The sequence below is a fragment of the Heterodontus francisci genome, chromosome 1 (genome assembly GCF_036365525.1).
Source record: "Heterodontus francisci isolate sHetFra1 chromosome 1, sHetFra1.hap1, whole genome shotgun sequence".
In the NCBI taxonomy this organism is placed as follows: domain Eukaryota; kingdom Metazoa; phylum Chordata; class Chondrichthyes; order Heterodontiformes; family Heterodontidae; genus Heterodontus; species Heterodontus francisci.
The window spans coordinates 223,671,797-223,685,615 of NC_090371.1; the positions used below are offsets into that span (position 1 = coordinate 223,671,797).

Sequence of the window (13,819 nt, forward strand, 5' to 3'; positions counted from 1 at the left end):
ACCACATCCCCACCTGTCTCTATATTTCCCTACCACCTACCTATACTTGGGGCAATTTATAATGGCCAATTAACCTATCAACCTGCAAGTCTTTGGCATGTGGGAGGAAACCGGAGCACCCGGAGGAAACCCACGCAGACACAGGGAGAACTTGCAAACTCCACACAGGCAGTACCCAGAATTGAACCCGGGGCACTGGAGCGGCGAGGCTGCGGTGCTAACCACTGCGCCACTGTGCCGCCCCCTTAAATAAGCCTGTTTATTCCAGGCACCTTTAGAGTTATTATAGACCACAAAGCCTGAAAAGGAGTAATAATCCCCAGAAATTGATAATATTCAAGTATAAAACATTATAAACCTAGAAGCATAGCTGATTTAGCACGTTTGCCTCCACATTCCAAGATATGGTATACCGTTAAATCCACTTACCCAGTTAACTTCTTGCAGCACCATCCTCCAAGCATGTCCTCAAAAGTACAATAGACAATAACATTTTCATTAGATATTTCTTTAAAATTACCTCTAAGCACATCTTTACAGATCCCATCCGCTCAAGCCTCTTGTCTTCTTGAATGCCAACAACATCCCAGACATTCTGGAGTTTCTCCAGTTTAGCGTCCAGAAGATAACTCATCGACGAAGCTAAAACTTCACTAGAAATGAATGTGCGTAGATAAACAATCAGATTAGTTTGAGACGTATTCACTTTCTGAAGAGGTAACTACTCCTGTATTTTATATTCGCAATTAGAGCCGCTTTCAAAACATAAGAGCCCAAATTGAAAACATATGAACAAAAATCAAACATTAGAATTAAGAAGCTTGAAATGGTCAATAACCGCCCCCTCCTGAGCTAAAGCAAGCGTATCACCTGGACATTGCTTCAATAAACAAAACACATTAACTTTTCTAAGCATTTTAGATGGAAGAAAAGAACGAAATGCGCTAAAATACATTTTGCAACAACACATGCCCACCTTTTCCTCGCCATTGTTTAAACCAGTAAACTGAAGTAAAGAACTAATTTGAAGCTGAGCTGAGCCGCTCTAACGCTGTAAAAGCGTCAGATTTGAATCCAACCACCCCCGCGCGCGCGGTTTAACCATTGGCTATCACAAGCCAATAGAAAGAAGGGACGAAAATACGATAGCCAATCAAAAATAGACTTCCGGGCGCGGACCCGGCCTCTGCGGTCACGTGATGGTGCTGGTTTTCGGGCAGGATCTTTTTGTTTGGATGGCGAATGCAACCACAGTTATAATTAGCATGAAAGCTGCTTTAAATATTTTAAAACAGTTTGAAAAGTATCGCGATATTTGGGGCAAAACAGTACTGACACGCTTGGTTATTGAGAGGGAAACAACTTTATTGCTGGGGTCAGTGAGGACGAGTGGCTACATGAACAAGTGGAGGATCTGTATGCAACAAAGTTTGTCCATTTTATTATCAGCAACAATAAAGCTAATTTAGAGGAGTAAAACGTTAGAAGTACGTTCAAAACAATACCCGATCAAGTCGTTTCCTTTAAATGCTCAGTGAGGCTGGTGCGAAGACTTCGGAGCTTCTGTCATTTGTTTTTGTACTTTGATTATGAATCCCATGCTTGTTCTCATAAGGGCCTTCCTGTACTGCATAATGCAGCATTACGTGTCTGCACAGCCACAACAACATGGACCTCAATCTTATTCAATAATAGTGGATGCATCTAAAGTACAAAGAGAGTTGAGGCACTTCTGGAGGAGTACAGGATTTTGGTAGGTTTTTAAAATATATATATTTTGCCATGAAAACATTACAGGTCTGTCACTATCAGAAAATGCTGAGTGAGACTTTTAATGAAAAGTGAAAGATTGCATGCCTATTTGAACATATTGGAGGTAATGGGACTAAAAGCTGACAAGTTCACTGGACCCTGATGGCTTACGCTGTAGGATTTTTAAAGAGGTGGCTACAAGCATTCATTTTTACCTTCCAGAATTCCCTGGATTCTCGAATGCTGTCCATGGATTGGAAGATGGTCCATGGGTAACCCCACTGTTCAATAAAATGAGGGAGAAAGAAAACAGGGAACTATAGGCCAGTTAGCTTGACATTGTTAGTATGGAAAATGCTAGAAGATATTATTAGGGACATAACAGGACACTTAGAAAATCATAATGTGATTAGGCAGAGTAAACAGATTTTATGAAAGGCAACTTTTTAGTTTAGTTTAGAGATACAGCACTGAAACAGGCCCTTCGGCCCACCAAGTCTGTGCCGACCATCAACCACCCATTTATACTAATCCTACACTAATCCCATATTCCTACCACATCCCCACCTGTCCCTATATTTCCCTACCACCTACTTGTGTTTGACAAGCCTATTAGAGTTTTCTGAGGATGGATAAGGGGGAACCAGTGGATGTGGAGTATTTGGATTTTCAAAAAGCATTCACACAAAAAGTTATTGCACAAGATTAGTGCTCATGGCATTGGGGGTTATATTAGCATGAATTGAGGATTGATTAACAGATAGGAAGCCGAGAGTAAGAAGAAACAGGACATTTTTGGATTGATATGCTGTAACTACTGGAGTGCTACAAGGATCAATGCTTGAGTCTCAGCTATTTATCATCTATATTAATGACTCAGATGAGAGGACTAAGTGCACTGCGTCCAGGTCTGCTGACAATACGAAGTTACGTGACACAAAGGCAGATGGTTGTGATTGTCAGAGGATAATCATGGCAGACCCAGGGCATTGCTGCTGGAGTTCCTTGGAATTATCCATGGCTCAACAATCTTCAGCTGCTTCATCAATGACCTTCCCTCCCTCATAAATTCTGGAAAGGGGCAGTTCACTGACAGTTCCACAGTATTCTCCATTCACAGCCCCTCAGATAACAGAGCAGCTCATCACAATCTACAGGAAGATCTGGACAGTATCTAGGCTTGGGTTGCCATGTTGCAGGTAAATTCACACAATGTAAGTACCAAGTAATTAATGACGATTTTGAACAAGTAAATCCAGCCATGGCTCCCTTATCTTTCAGGACACTACCATTACTGTTTTTCTCTATTATTAACATTTTGGAAATCATCGTTGACTAGAAGCCTAACTAGACTGGCCTTATCAATACTGTGGCTGTAAGAACAGAACAGAGGCTGGGCAGTCTGTGACATCTGGCTTACCTTATAGCCCCTCAGATTTTAAGGGTTGAATCAGGGGTGTGATGGAATACTTGTGGTGAGCATGGTAGCGCAGTGATTATGTCACTAGACCTAGTAATCGAGAGGCCTGGACTAATAATCCAGAGAACCTGAGTTCAAATTCAGTTTTAAGAATCTGAAAATTAACAAAAAAAAAGGCAGCAGTAAAAGTGATTATGAAACTGTAGCATTGCTGTAATAACCCAACTGGTTCACTAATGTACTTTAACGAAGGAAACTTGCCATCCTTACCTGGTCGGGCCCACAGGTAAGGTCAGAGAGTTTAATGGTAATAGTGCATCAGTGAATAAGATTCATGCAAATAATACTAGTAAAAAAAATAAAATTAAAGGCTGTTTATCTGAATGCGTGAAGCAGTCACAATTTCAATCCTCAATTCAGATAGATTTACTAGTGGCACAAAAAGAGATAAATGGTTTATATCGAATCGCCATTACAGAGACATGGTGACTGAAGTTGGAAAATAAATATTTCAGGGTACATAACATTTCAAAAAGATAGACAAAATGGAAAAGGAGGAGGAACAGCCCAGATAGTAAAGGATGACAGTAGTGAGAAAGGATCTTGGCTCAGAAAATCAGCAAGTATGGGTGGAGATTAAGAATAGCAAGGGTCAGATAACGGTGGTGGGAGTAGTCAAAGGCCCCCCCTAACAGTAGTTATACTGTTGGACAAAGCATAAAGCAAGAAATAATTGGAGCTTGTAACAAAGGCAATGCAATAATTGTGGGGGACTTTAATATTTTTATAAACCGGACCAATCAAACTGGCAAAAGTGGTCTGGAAGAAGAGTTTGTAGAATGCTTTTGTGACAGTTTCCTGGAACAATAAATTGTGGAACCCATTCGGGTTAAAGCTATTTTAGATCTAATATTGTGCTCTGAGGCAGGGTTAATTAGTAATCTCTTGGTAGAGGATCCTCTTGGAAAATGTGATCACAATACAGTTGAATTCCATATAAGTTTGAAAGCAACATACTTCAGTCCGAAACAAGAATCTTCAACTTAAACAAAGCCAAATGCACTGGTATGAAGGGAGAGCTGGCTAAGATTGGGTAAATAGACAAAAAGGTATGGCGGTAAATGAACAGTAGGAAACATTTAAAGAAACAATTCAAAATGTTCAACTTACAATACATTCCATCAGAAAGAAAGATCCATCTGTGGTTTACTAAGAAAGTTAAGGATAATATTAGATTAAAAGAAGAGGCATGTAATGTGGCAAAGTATATTTAGTAAGCCTGAGAATTGGGAGTGTTTTAGAAACCAGCAAAGGGCCACTAAAAAGTTGATAAGGGGAAAAAATAGAGAGTAAACCAACTAGGAATATAAAAACAGATTATAAGAGCTTTTACAAATAGGAAAAAAGAATAGTTAAAGTAAACATTGGTCCCTTAACAGGCAAAGACAGGAGAAATTTTCATGGGGAATGAAGAAATGGCAGAGACATTGACAAATATTTTGGGCTGAATTTTCAAAATGGGGTCAGGAACTCAATGCCTGGAAGATTTCCGGGTCCAGACCCCGCACCTGAGCTGTGTTGCTAACGCAATGCAGTCTTCAAATGTTAATGCCCTAATTGGTGGAAGGTGAGTTCGGCACCCAATTAGTGGTGTCGAACAGCCTCTGGAGGTGGGAGCTGCCTGCAGAGCACGAGCGGCAAAGGCTGGCAACAGCGTGATGGGGCTTACTGCTCCTTTGCCAATGAGAGCAGGCAGCTCCTTGGAGGGCCAGCGAAATAAAGAGTTGAGACAGTGCTTTGAGAATTAAATATTCTGTCATGCACCATACTAGTGTCCATATTTAGGGAAGGATATACCTTTATCGGAGGCAGTCCAGCAAAAGTTTACTAGATTAGTTCCTGGGTGAGAGGATTGTCCTATGATGAGGAGCTGACTAAATTGGGTTTACACTCTCTGGAGTTTAGAAGAATGAGAGGTGATCTCATTGAAACATACACGATTCGGAAGGGACTTGACAGGTTAGACACAGAGGTTGTTTCCCCTGGCTGGGGAATCTAGAACTCAGCATAAGGGGCTGATCATGTAGGATTGAGATGAGGAGAAATTTCTTCACTCAAAGGGCTGTGAACCTTTGGAATTTTCTACCCCAGTGGATGCTCGATTGTTGAATCTATTTAAGAGTGAGCTAGACTGATTTTTGATCTCTCAGGGAATCAAAGGTTTTGGGGAGCAGCCGGGAAAGTGGAGTTGAGGCCGAAGATCAACCATGATCATATTGAATGGCAGAGCAGGCTTGAGTGGCCTAATGGTCTACTCCTGCTCCTATTTCTTATGTTCTTACAGCATGCAGATGGTCAAGAGCAACAGTAGTTAATGCATTAACAGATCATATGCATGGGAGGATTTAGAATGCATCTTTCAGTACCAACTTTGTATTAGTGATGTTTCGTGAAAACAAGGGTGGCCCACATGTTGAGGCTTTAGACTGAAGAAATAAAAGGAAAATAAAAAGTGTTACAAGTTTTCAATATGTTATGTTAGGACATGCTCTGATAGTGTTACTATAATTGCAAGTGTACCATGGATGTAATATTCAAACTTAGACCATAAATTTGTCCTCTTATATTCTCTGGGGGGAGTTGTCCCAGCCTCTTGCAGGCAGATTTGGAGCCAAGTTGGAGGGGGCGGTAAAATTGGGAAAAATGGCCATGGGCCGGTTTCCCAACGTGTTCCCACCTCCAACCACTTTTCCCAGGAGTGACTTGGGTGTGCTGTTAGCAATTCGTCTGGCAGTGGCAGGAAGCCAATTGATCTTGTTAACAAGGCACTTACCAGCCATTTTCCCAGGGCAATGGAATTTTACCAGCAACGCACAGGAACCACACACTGTCTGGAATGCATTAATTCAAAGGAAGCGAGAGCGTAGCGGAAAGTCACTGTGGCCTGAAACTGATATGCACTCAGTATCATAAAGGGGGAAAGTGGCAAGGCTGGGTCAGCCGTAGACAGTGACTTGCCATTATAGGAGCACCTCAGTGACGCTACTTCTGATAGCGTTGGGGAGAAAGAAATTGCTGAAGCTTCCTGTAACCTTATCTGCCAACTTAATGAGGCTACTGACCTACTGACCCTTATGTTTTTGTGGCTGCACAGGGACATGGGTTCCACCTATTCTGAGGTTGGGTGGACCACTGAGAAGGAGCAGCAGCAAGACCGCCTCAGCAGCCACAGGCAAAGGGGCAGCAGCTACAGCAAGCAATACACCCACCTTCAGCTGGACGGCACAGAGGTGTTGGCTGAGGGGTAGGAGATAGAAAAAGGCTGTACCCTCATAACAGGATGTACAGCAGTTTCTTTCTCCCAAGTCACCCCTGGGAAAAGCGGGAGGCGGCAGGAACACATCAGGAAACCGGCCTGCTGCCGCTTTTCTCTTTTTTTCCTGCCCAACCATCATCTCAAACCCCGCCTCCAAGAGCCCTGGAAAATTCTCCTCAAGTGTAAAAGGTCAAATTTATGGTCAGAAGGTCAGCTTCCTGGACCTCACGAAGGACAGTGTCTCCACAGACTGCGGCTCTTGTGGCAGGTGGTTGCAGACCTCTACATCCTTTTGGAGGGCAGAAGGAGTGGATGAATACCCATTACCTATAGCATTCAAGGTGGTGGATAGAGGTGAGCACAACACTTATTGGATGCATGTCCCGGCGGGTCCTGAGAAAATTGATAAATGGTCTAAAGAATTGCCTGACCCGAAAAAGGGGGGGTCAGAAGATGTGGGAGCAGTTGGAACGTCTGAAGGGAATTTACCACCTCCACCCATGGGACGGGGTACAGATCTTGACCGTAATGGTGCCCGGGCAAGCAGGGCGAAGGCTGAACAGAGAGGTCCAAACCGCTTTGGGCGAGGATGAGCAACAACTAGATGCCGGATGGGCTGCGATTAGTCAGTGGCTGCGAGCGTTCTGTCCTGCAAAGACGGATTGGGGTAAAATTGCCGCCTGTCAGCAAAAAGGCACGGAGGAGGTGCAGGAGTATGAAGAGAGGTTTAGATCTGCTTGGTTGGAATACTCGGGGATAACGGACATTGTCCCAGAGGCACTAGACGACACCTGCTTTCCACCTCTGAAGTCGGCTTTTGTCACGGGATTAAAACCAGAACTATCAAAGATGTTGAAGGTAACCCTACCGAATTGGGACTGCACAGATATATCCTTCGCAGCATTGGTTGACCGATGCAGTCAGCTGGACAGGGACATGGGAGCAAAGCTCCAAGCCCTGCAGGCGGGCTGGATGCCCAAAGGGCCTGATAAGCGACCCGGGACGTGCCACCACTGCGGGAAGGAAGGCCTGGGCTAAGATGTGTAGATTAAAGGGACGAGGAAGAGGACGGCAAGGATACAATCCGGCACCAAGACCAGGTCCCTCCCCTGAGGACGATGACCTAGAAAAATTCAAACAGTTGTCACCCCAGCAACGGAAGGAGATATTGGCGTTACTTGGTGCAGCAAAAAACTAGCGGAGCCCTCCCTCGCCCTTTCGGCGCCCCTCCTGGCACTAATAGAACAACGAAGAGATGGATTGTACATAACTGCGAGGGTGGGCGATCAAGATATAGACTGCCGATTGGATACTGGGACCGAATTAACATGTCTACCTCAACAATACGGTAACTCTACACCGATGGATGGTAAAGTTAAGACCGCCCACGGGGCTGGTGGTGATCAGGAAAACTCAGCCCATACGCATTGATCTTGGTCCACACGAATTGATAACACCAGTCTGGATAGGTCCGGTGGACCAGGCCCTTCTTGGTATGGATGTTCTTACCCAGCTGAACTCCTCGTTGCATTTCGAAGGCGGCCAGGTAACATGGTCTATCAGAAGTCAGAAGAAGGAGGAGCCGAGGGAGCACCCAATATGGGCTCAGGATAAGAACGATTGCGGGCTACTTCAAATGGAACCGGCAACGTTTACAGGATACGCTCCGCCCTGTACTAAACAATACCCCATTAGTCCAACATCTATTGCAGGAATCTTACCTGTAATTAGACAACTAGAGGAGCGAGGCGTGCTGGTTAAAACACACAGTACCTCCAACAGCCCTGTGTGGCCAGTACGGAAACCAAACGGGACCTGGCGGCTTATGGTTGACTATAGAAGGGCTAACCAGTGTATTGATCAAAAGGCCCCTCTGGTAGCTGACCCCTCCACGATATTCAATGCCCTGAGGCCGGTACATGAATGGTTCTCTGTTATCAACATGGCCAATGGATTTTGGTCGATGCCACTGGCATCCGAGGTCCAACTGCGGTTTGCCTTTACCGTTAAACAACAACAGTACACCTGGACCCGGCTGCCACAGGGTTTCTACAACAGCCCTACGGTATTTCATATGGCCCTACAAAACCATTTGAGGGAGTACGTGGATGACATCCTGTTAGCCTCTGAAACGGAAGAACAACACGAACAAGATCTGCGTACCCTGCTGGACCACCTTCCTCGGAGAGGACACAAGGCCAGTATCGACAAAGTGCAAATAGCCCAAGAAGAGGTCGTGTACCTGGGACAGAAGATTTCGAAAGGAAAGAGGGAACTTGCCCAGGACAGGACCACAGCCTTCCGGGCTGCCAAACAGCCCACCACTATCCAGGAGCTTAGGTCCTTTTTGGGTTTGTGTAACTTCAACAGAAATTGGATTGACTCCTACACACAACTGGCTCAACCGTTCCCTTCAGAACTGGATGGCCCTAGACTTTATCTTAGCTGAAAAGGGGGGCACGTGCGCCCTGATTGAGTCCGAATGCTGCACCTACATTCCAGATAGCTGTGAAGAGATCACCAATCTGGCGGAACACATCTTTTTTGTTATAATCATAATTTTGTATTTTACGTTTTTGCTTATTAAGTGTTGCTGCAAGCAAGTGACCAAAACCCCTGCCAAGCTTATGCCCTTACAGAGCTCCCACCATTCCCTCTTGCAGCACAAGCGGGCAACGTATTAAGCACAACCCCTCCGGGTGTTAAAGGCTAGAAAAACCATCAAAGGCACCAAGGCGGGATTGAGGGAGTGATTCTTAAAGAAGTTTCAAGAATCAAAGGGGGGACTGTGGGAACAGATTAAAGATAAGCTAACAGTTTATAAAGAAAACTAACAGGCAGAAACTGACAGGACAGCTGCAGCTAACGGTTCAAGGAAGGGGGGAGGGGGGAATGTGAAACTTGCTGGTACGAGCAAACTAATTAGGCTCTGACACCACAAAAATTGCAGAAGTCTGCAGACCAATTAGGAACAAAGGTGGGGTGGGGGGGGGGGGTGGGTGGGATGTTACGGACAAGTATAAAGGAGGCTGGTTTTGGTGCGCAAAGGGCCGTTCGTTTTTGGCGCGCAAAGTTCGGTCCGTCTTTTCTCCAAGCTGTAGCGCAAGGTTTGGTCCGTTTTTATAACATGGCTGAGCTGTTTGCTGTAGTGAAGAAAACCCACATCAAGGAGAGGAAGTCAAGCTGTAACAATTACTTACCTCAATAAAGTTTTGAAAGTTACCATCGGACTCTGACTGTCTCTGAAATTGATGAGATCTAACAAACTTGATGGGCTGAATGGCCTCCTTCTGTGTCGTAATGACTCCATGACTCTATTCCAGGATTTTGGAAAGGAAAGGGAGGTTGGATTGGGGTGATAGTTTGCAAATGCTTAGGGATTGAGGGTAGGTTTTTGAAGAAAGGGGTGATGATGAATGTTTTAAAAAGGAAGGGGACAGTACTTGAGGAAAGGGAGCCATTTACAACGACAAGAAGAGAAGTCGGGTAAATGTTTAATTTTTGAAGGAACAATGTATGATTAATCACATTATTGCTTTATCTATAAACCTTTCATTTTGTAATTATACCAAAGCACCTCTTCTATATAAGATTAGTAACAGCTCATCTATATAATACCACATCTAAGTGCTTAAGTATATATGCTCTGGTCACTGGCCACAATAATTCCCGGGATTTGGTATTGAAGCCTGCTGTTTGAGTCCTGTTAATTTAATGGCGGGATCCTCCTTTTAACCAGTTTCTCTTTAAATTCCAAGGTTGTAAGACTGAACCACAAATGTGACTTCTTCTATTAACATTTGAGCGGTGGTCGCTGCTTTAATGTTGTGCCAATAATCTTTTTATTGTTTTTCAGATAGGCTTATGACATTCATTTTTTTATTTTTCAAAACTGTTTTCCTAAAACTCTTGGCTGCTTGGTTTGGCTGACCATTACATCATTGGGAACGATGGCCATTCAGCCCCTGGAGCCTGTTCCACTAATTAATTAAATCATGGTCGATCTATATCTTAGCTCCATCTACCCAACGTAGTTCCGTAACCGTTCCGAAGGAATAAAGATCTTTCAATGCCACTTTTGAAATTTTCAATTGACTTAACCTTAACAGCTTTTTGGGAGAGGGGACTTTCAGATTTCCACTACCCTTTGTGTTAAGAGGTGTTTTCTGACATCACCCCTGAGCTGCTATGTTCCTTATGTCCCTTTGTTTGGACTCTTCCCCCACCAGAGGAAATAGTTTCTCTTTATGTACCTTATTGATTCCTTTAATCGTCTTCACCACCTTAGTTAGATCACCCTTTAATCTTCTGTACTCAAGGAAATACAAGCTTTGTCTATACAACCTGTCTTCATAATTTAACCCTTGCAGTCCAGGTATCATTCTGATGAAGCTGCTTCTTGTGGTTCCCTGAATCCTCATGACCTCACTTTGGATATTCTTTATCTGACCAGACACTGCTTATTCTTTGGTATTTAATAAGTTTAAAAATAATCAAAATGGTTCAGGCTTTCTTTGTAACCTCTAATTCTATTTTTACATTGGAATATATTGCTTATTATTTTAGTCTAGCATGTAATTCTAATTGCATCTGTTATTATGGTTACAATAACTTATTGATCCAATTTTACAAATTTTTTTGTTAACAGTTTCTGTTGTCAAATTTCACTTATTTTTGTTAATCTCTTTTTATACATCTTTCACAGTCCTCCTCTTCCACATAACAAAGCAGATGTGTTTGACCTAAGCAGAGACCAACAACTGAACCTTGCATATATTGCCTCGGTACCTCATAATGGAATCGAACAAGTTCGAATTCACTGGCTTTTAGAACTAGTCACATTTCGGTAAGTTTGCACGATCACATTGTTTGTAGAAATATATATATAAAATTATTCTGAAATATTTCAATGGTCTTTACTTCTGTCTCCAGCTATAATCTACCATTAACCCTGGATTATGAACGATACCAACATATAGGCTTCTGCCCCATAAGGAGTGATAGATTTGTTATCAGATTTAGTCTGTGATGGTTTGTTATAAAGAATATGAATTGAATATATAATGGGCTTGATATTAACACAGAGTGTTTGGAGCAGTGTGGTAGTGATAATGGCCGATTTCAACATGGATTTCAACATTAGTTTATTATCATTTTATTTTGGGGTTTCACGTCTCCACTGCATGTGGACTAGCATGATGCAATTTCTCTTTGACTATTTAAAAGCCTAGTTCAAGGTCTAGTTCACAGATGTAATGGTGGGGCATTTTGAAATTTTGTGTTTGTGTTTAGTGTTCAGTTAAGTAGGAGAAAAATGGAAACAAAGAGGGCGAAAACTATGCCCAGATTAAACAAGGTGCTACTGGATGTACTGCAAGGTGCAAGTAAAGGTGAAAGAAGAGGTGCTCTTTCGGAGCAATGGAAAAATAGTAACCTGCTGCCACCACAAAGAAGGTATGGCTGGAGGTAACCCTGGAGGTGAGCAGCAGGAGCATAATTATGCAATGTTGTAATGACCTAAACGGGTCATGAGAGGTGAACAAAGTTGCAGATTGACCTACATCCTGTACTGCACCTCTCCTCACTGTATTGTCAAGTATACTCCATTCGCATCACTCCTTACATCCACTTAAGTTTCAGCAGCACCCATCATTCTGTCATGTCACCCTTGCAGGAGAAGAGAGCTCAAAATACAAGGGAGAGGGAGAGGTCTGGAGGCAGACATGCATTGATTGTGAAGCTGACCAACGTTGAACAGAAAGCTGTGGAGCCTCCCTGAACATTGGGAATGGTGAGACTATAGTTCAAAGCTGCAGGATGACCGAATTAATCGCTGAGACCCACATCTCCCACAAGACTGGCCAACTTGACTTGAAATCAGTACCTAATGAAATATGATCACCTTAATCATGTACATTTGAATATTTGTACATTTCCATGACTAAATCACTCTTTAATGCCATTACATGAAGAACATTAGCCTTTGTAGATGAGGAGTCCTCAGAGGAGGTCATTCCTGCTGAGGGTGCACAGGCATAGGATACATGCGTACCTGGCACCCGTGCAGAAATGAGCACTTCAGTGAGTCCTTTTGAGAGTTAGGTGGGATCTCACCAGGTGAATCACAGTTCACAAGTGATTATGAGCAGGGAGTGGTGGTAGGCACAGCTGTGGAGAGTCCATGTTGGAGGACCTCTCCAAGCTCTGTTCGGCTGGATAGTGATGCTGTACCAGGGTAGGAGTGGGAAGAACCGTCAATGTAAAAGAGGATGATATAGAGGGTCAGTAGCAACTGTGCAAGGTACTGACTGTCCTGCCAGGCACACTAACTACAGTGTCCCAGAGGATGGAGGAATTCATATCAAAACATTTGTGGAGTGATATCGCAGGCCCTTATGCAGATAATCTTGTGATGAGAGAGTGGCTTCTGTGGAACTAGAATTACAGTGTACTAATGAGTCCCCGCAGACCCTGACGGAGGCCCTGTAAACTATGAGTGGCACAATTATCACATATCTACTGCCTTACACAGGATGGCAGATAGATTCGATGTGAGCTTCCAAGGTGTAACTGATCTCCTCCAAGTTGCTCTGTCGCAGAGAGGCAGGAGTGACTCAGGAAAGGGATGATGCTGAAAGAGATGAAAGTGTTAACTCCTCGCAAAGCATATTCTCCCACTGAACCAGTACCCAACATGCTACCTCCTCTCTGGCTGGCCCAGTCCCCCCTTGCATAGGTGCCAGTGGAGCAGGCTTTAGCAGAGCCCCCACAGGCTGCAACATCCAGAGGACATCAGCCACGAGCACTTAAAAACTGAGCAGGGATTCAAGCAGCCTGGCATTATCTCTGCTGAAACCACAGGGATTGCATCATGTTGAAGTGCTAGAGAGAGAAAGAGGGAATCTTTGTAGTTCAATGTATGTACACACACAGGTATATTATGTACACACACAGGTATATAGTTGGAAGCTTCAGTTAGACATTCACGCTGGAACAAAGTAACAATCACACCCTACCACCACCATCACTCCAAACAATGCTTACACATGCAGTCCTGTAAAAATCCATCTACTTATTGCAAAAGCATCAATTGGTCTCAGTTATTTCCATGTCTTTGCATTCTGCACCAAATAAATGAAAAACAGAAATAAAAACAAGAAATGCTGGAAATACTGAGCAGGTCTGGCAGCATCTGTGGAGAGCGAAGCAGAGTTAACGTTTCAGGTCTGTGACCAGTTCTGATGAAGGGTCACTGACCTGAAACGTTAACTTTGCTTCTTTTTCCACAGATGCTGCCAGACCTGCTGAGTATTTCCAGCATTTCTTGTTTT

General features: G+C 43.5%; 2 protein-coding genes across 4 annotated transcripts in view; one reads left to right on the forward strand and one right to left on the reverse strand.

Moving 5' to 3' along the window:
- Window positions 1–1,079, reverse strand: part of LOC137356154 (protein regulator of cytokinesis 1-like) — a 72,278-nt gene extending 71,199 nt beyond the window's left edge. For all 3 annotated transcript variants that reach the window (XM_068022084.1, XM_068022154.1, XM_068022009.1), the window contains exons 1-2: window positions 977–1,079; window positions 521–653 (exon numbers count right to left, since the gene is read on the reverse strand). In XM_068022084.1, the coding sequence (XP_067878185.1) occupies window positions 521–653; window positions 977–990 (147 nt within the window). In that variant the 5' untranslated portion in view covers window positions 991–1,079. The remainder of the gene's footprint in view (window positions 1–520; window positions 654–976) is intronic.
- Window positions 1,080–1,202: 123 nt separating this feature from the next.
- The window catches only part of idua (alpha-L-iduronidase), a 361,720-nt gene continuing 349,103 nt past the window's right edge, over window positions 1,203–13,819 (forward strand). Inside the window, exons 1-2 of the mRNA XM_068041727.1 lie at window positions 1,203–1,753; window positions 11,194–11,334. Coding sequence (XP_067897828.1) covers window positions 1,590–1,753; window positions 11,194–11,334 — 305 coding nt within the window. The 5' untranslated portion in view covers window positions 1,203–1,589. The remainder of the gene's footprint in view (window positions 1,754–11,193; window positions 11,335–13,819) is intronic.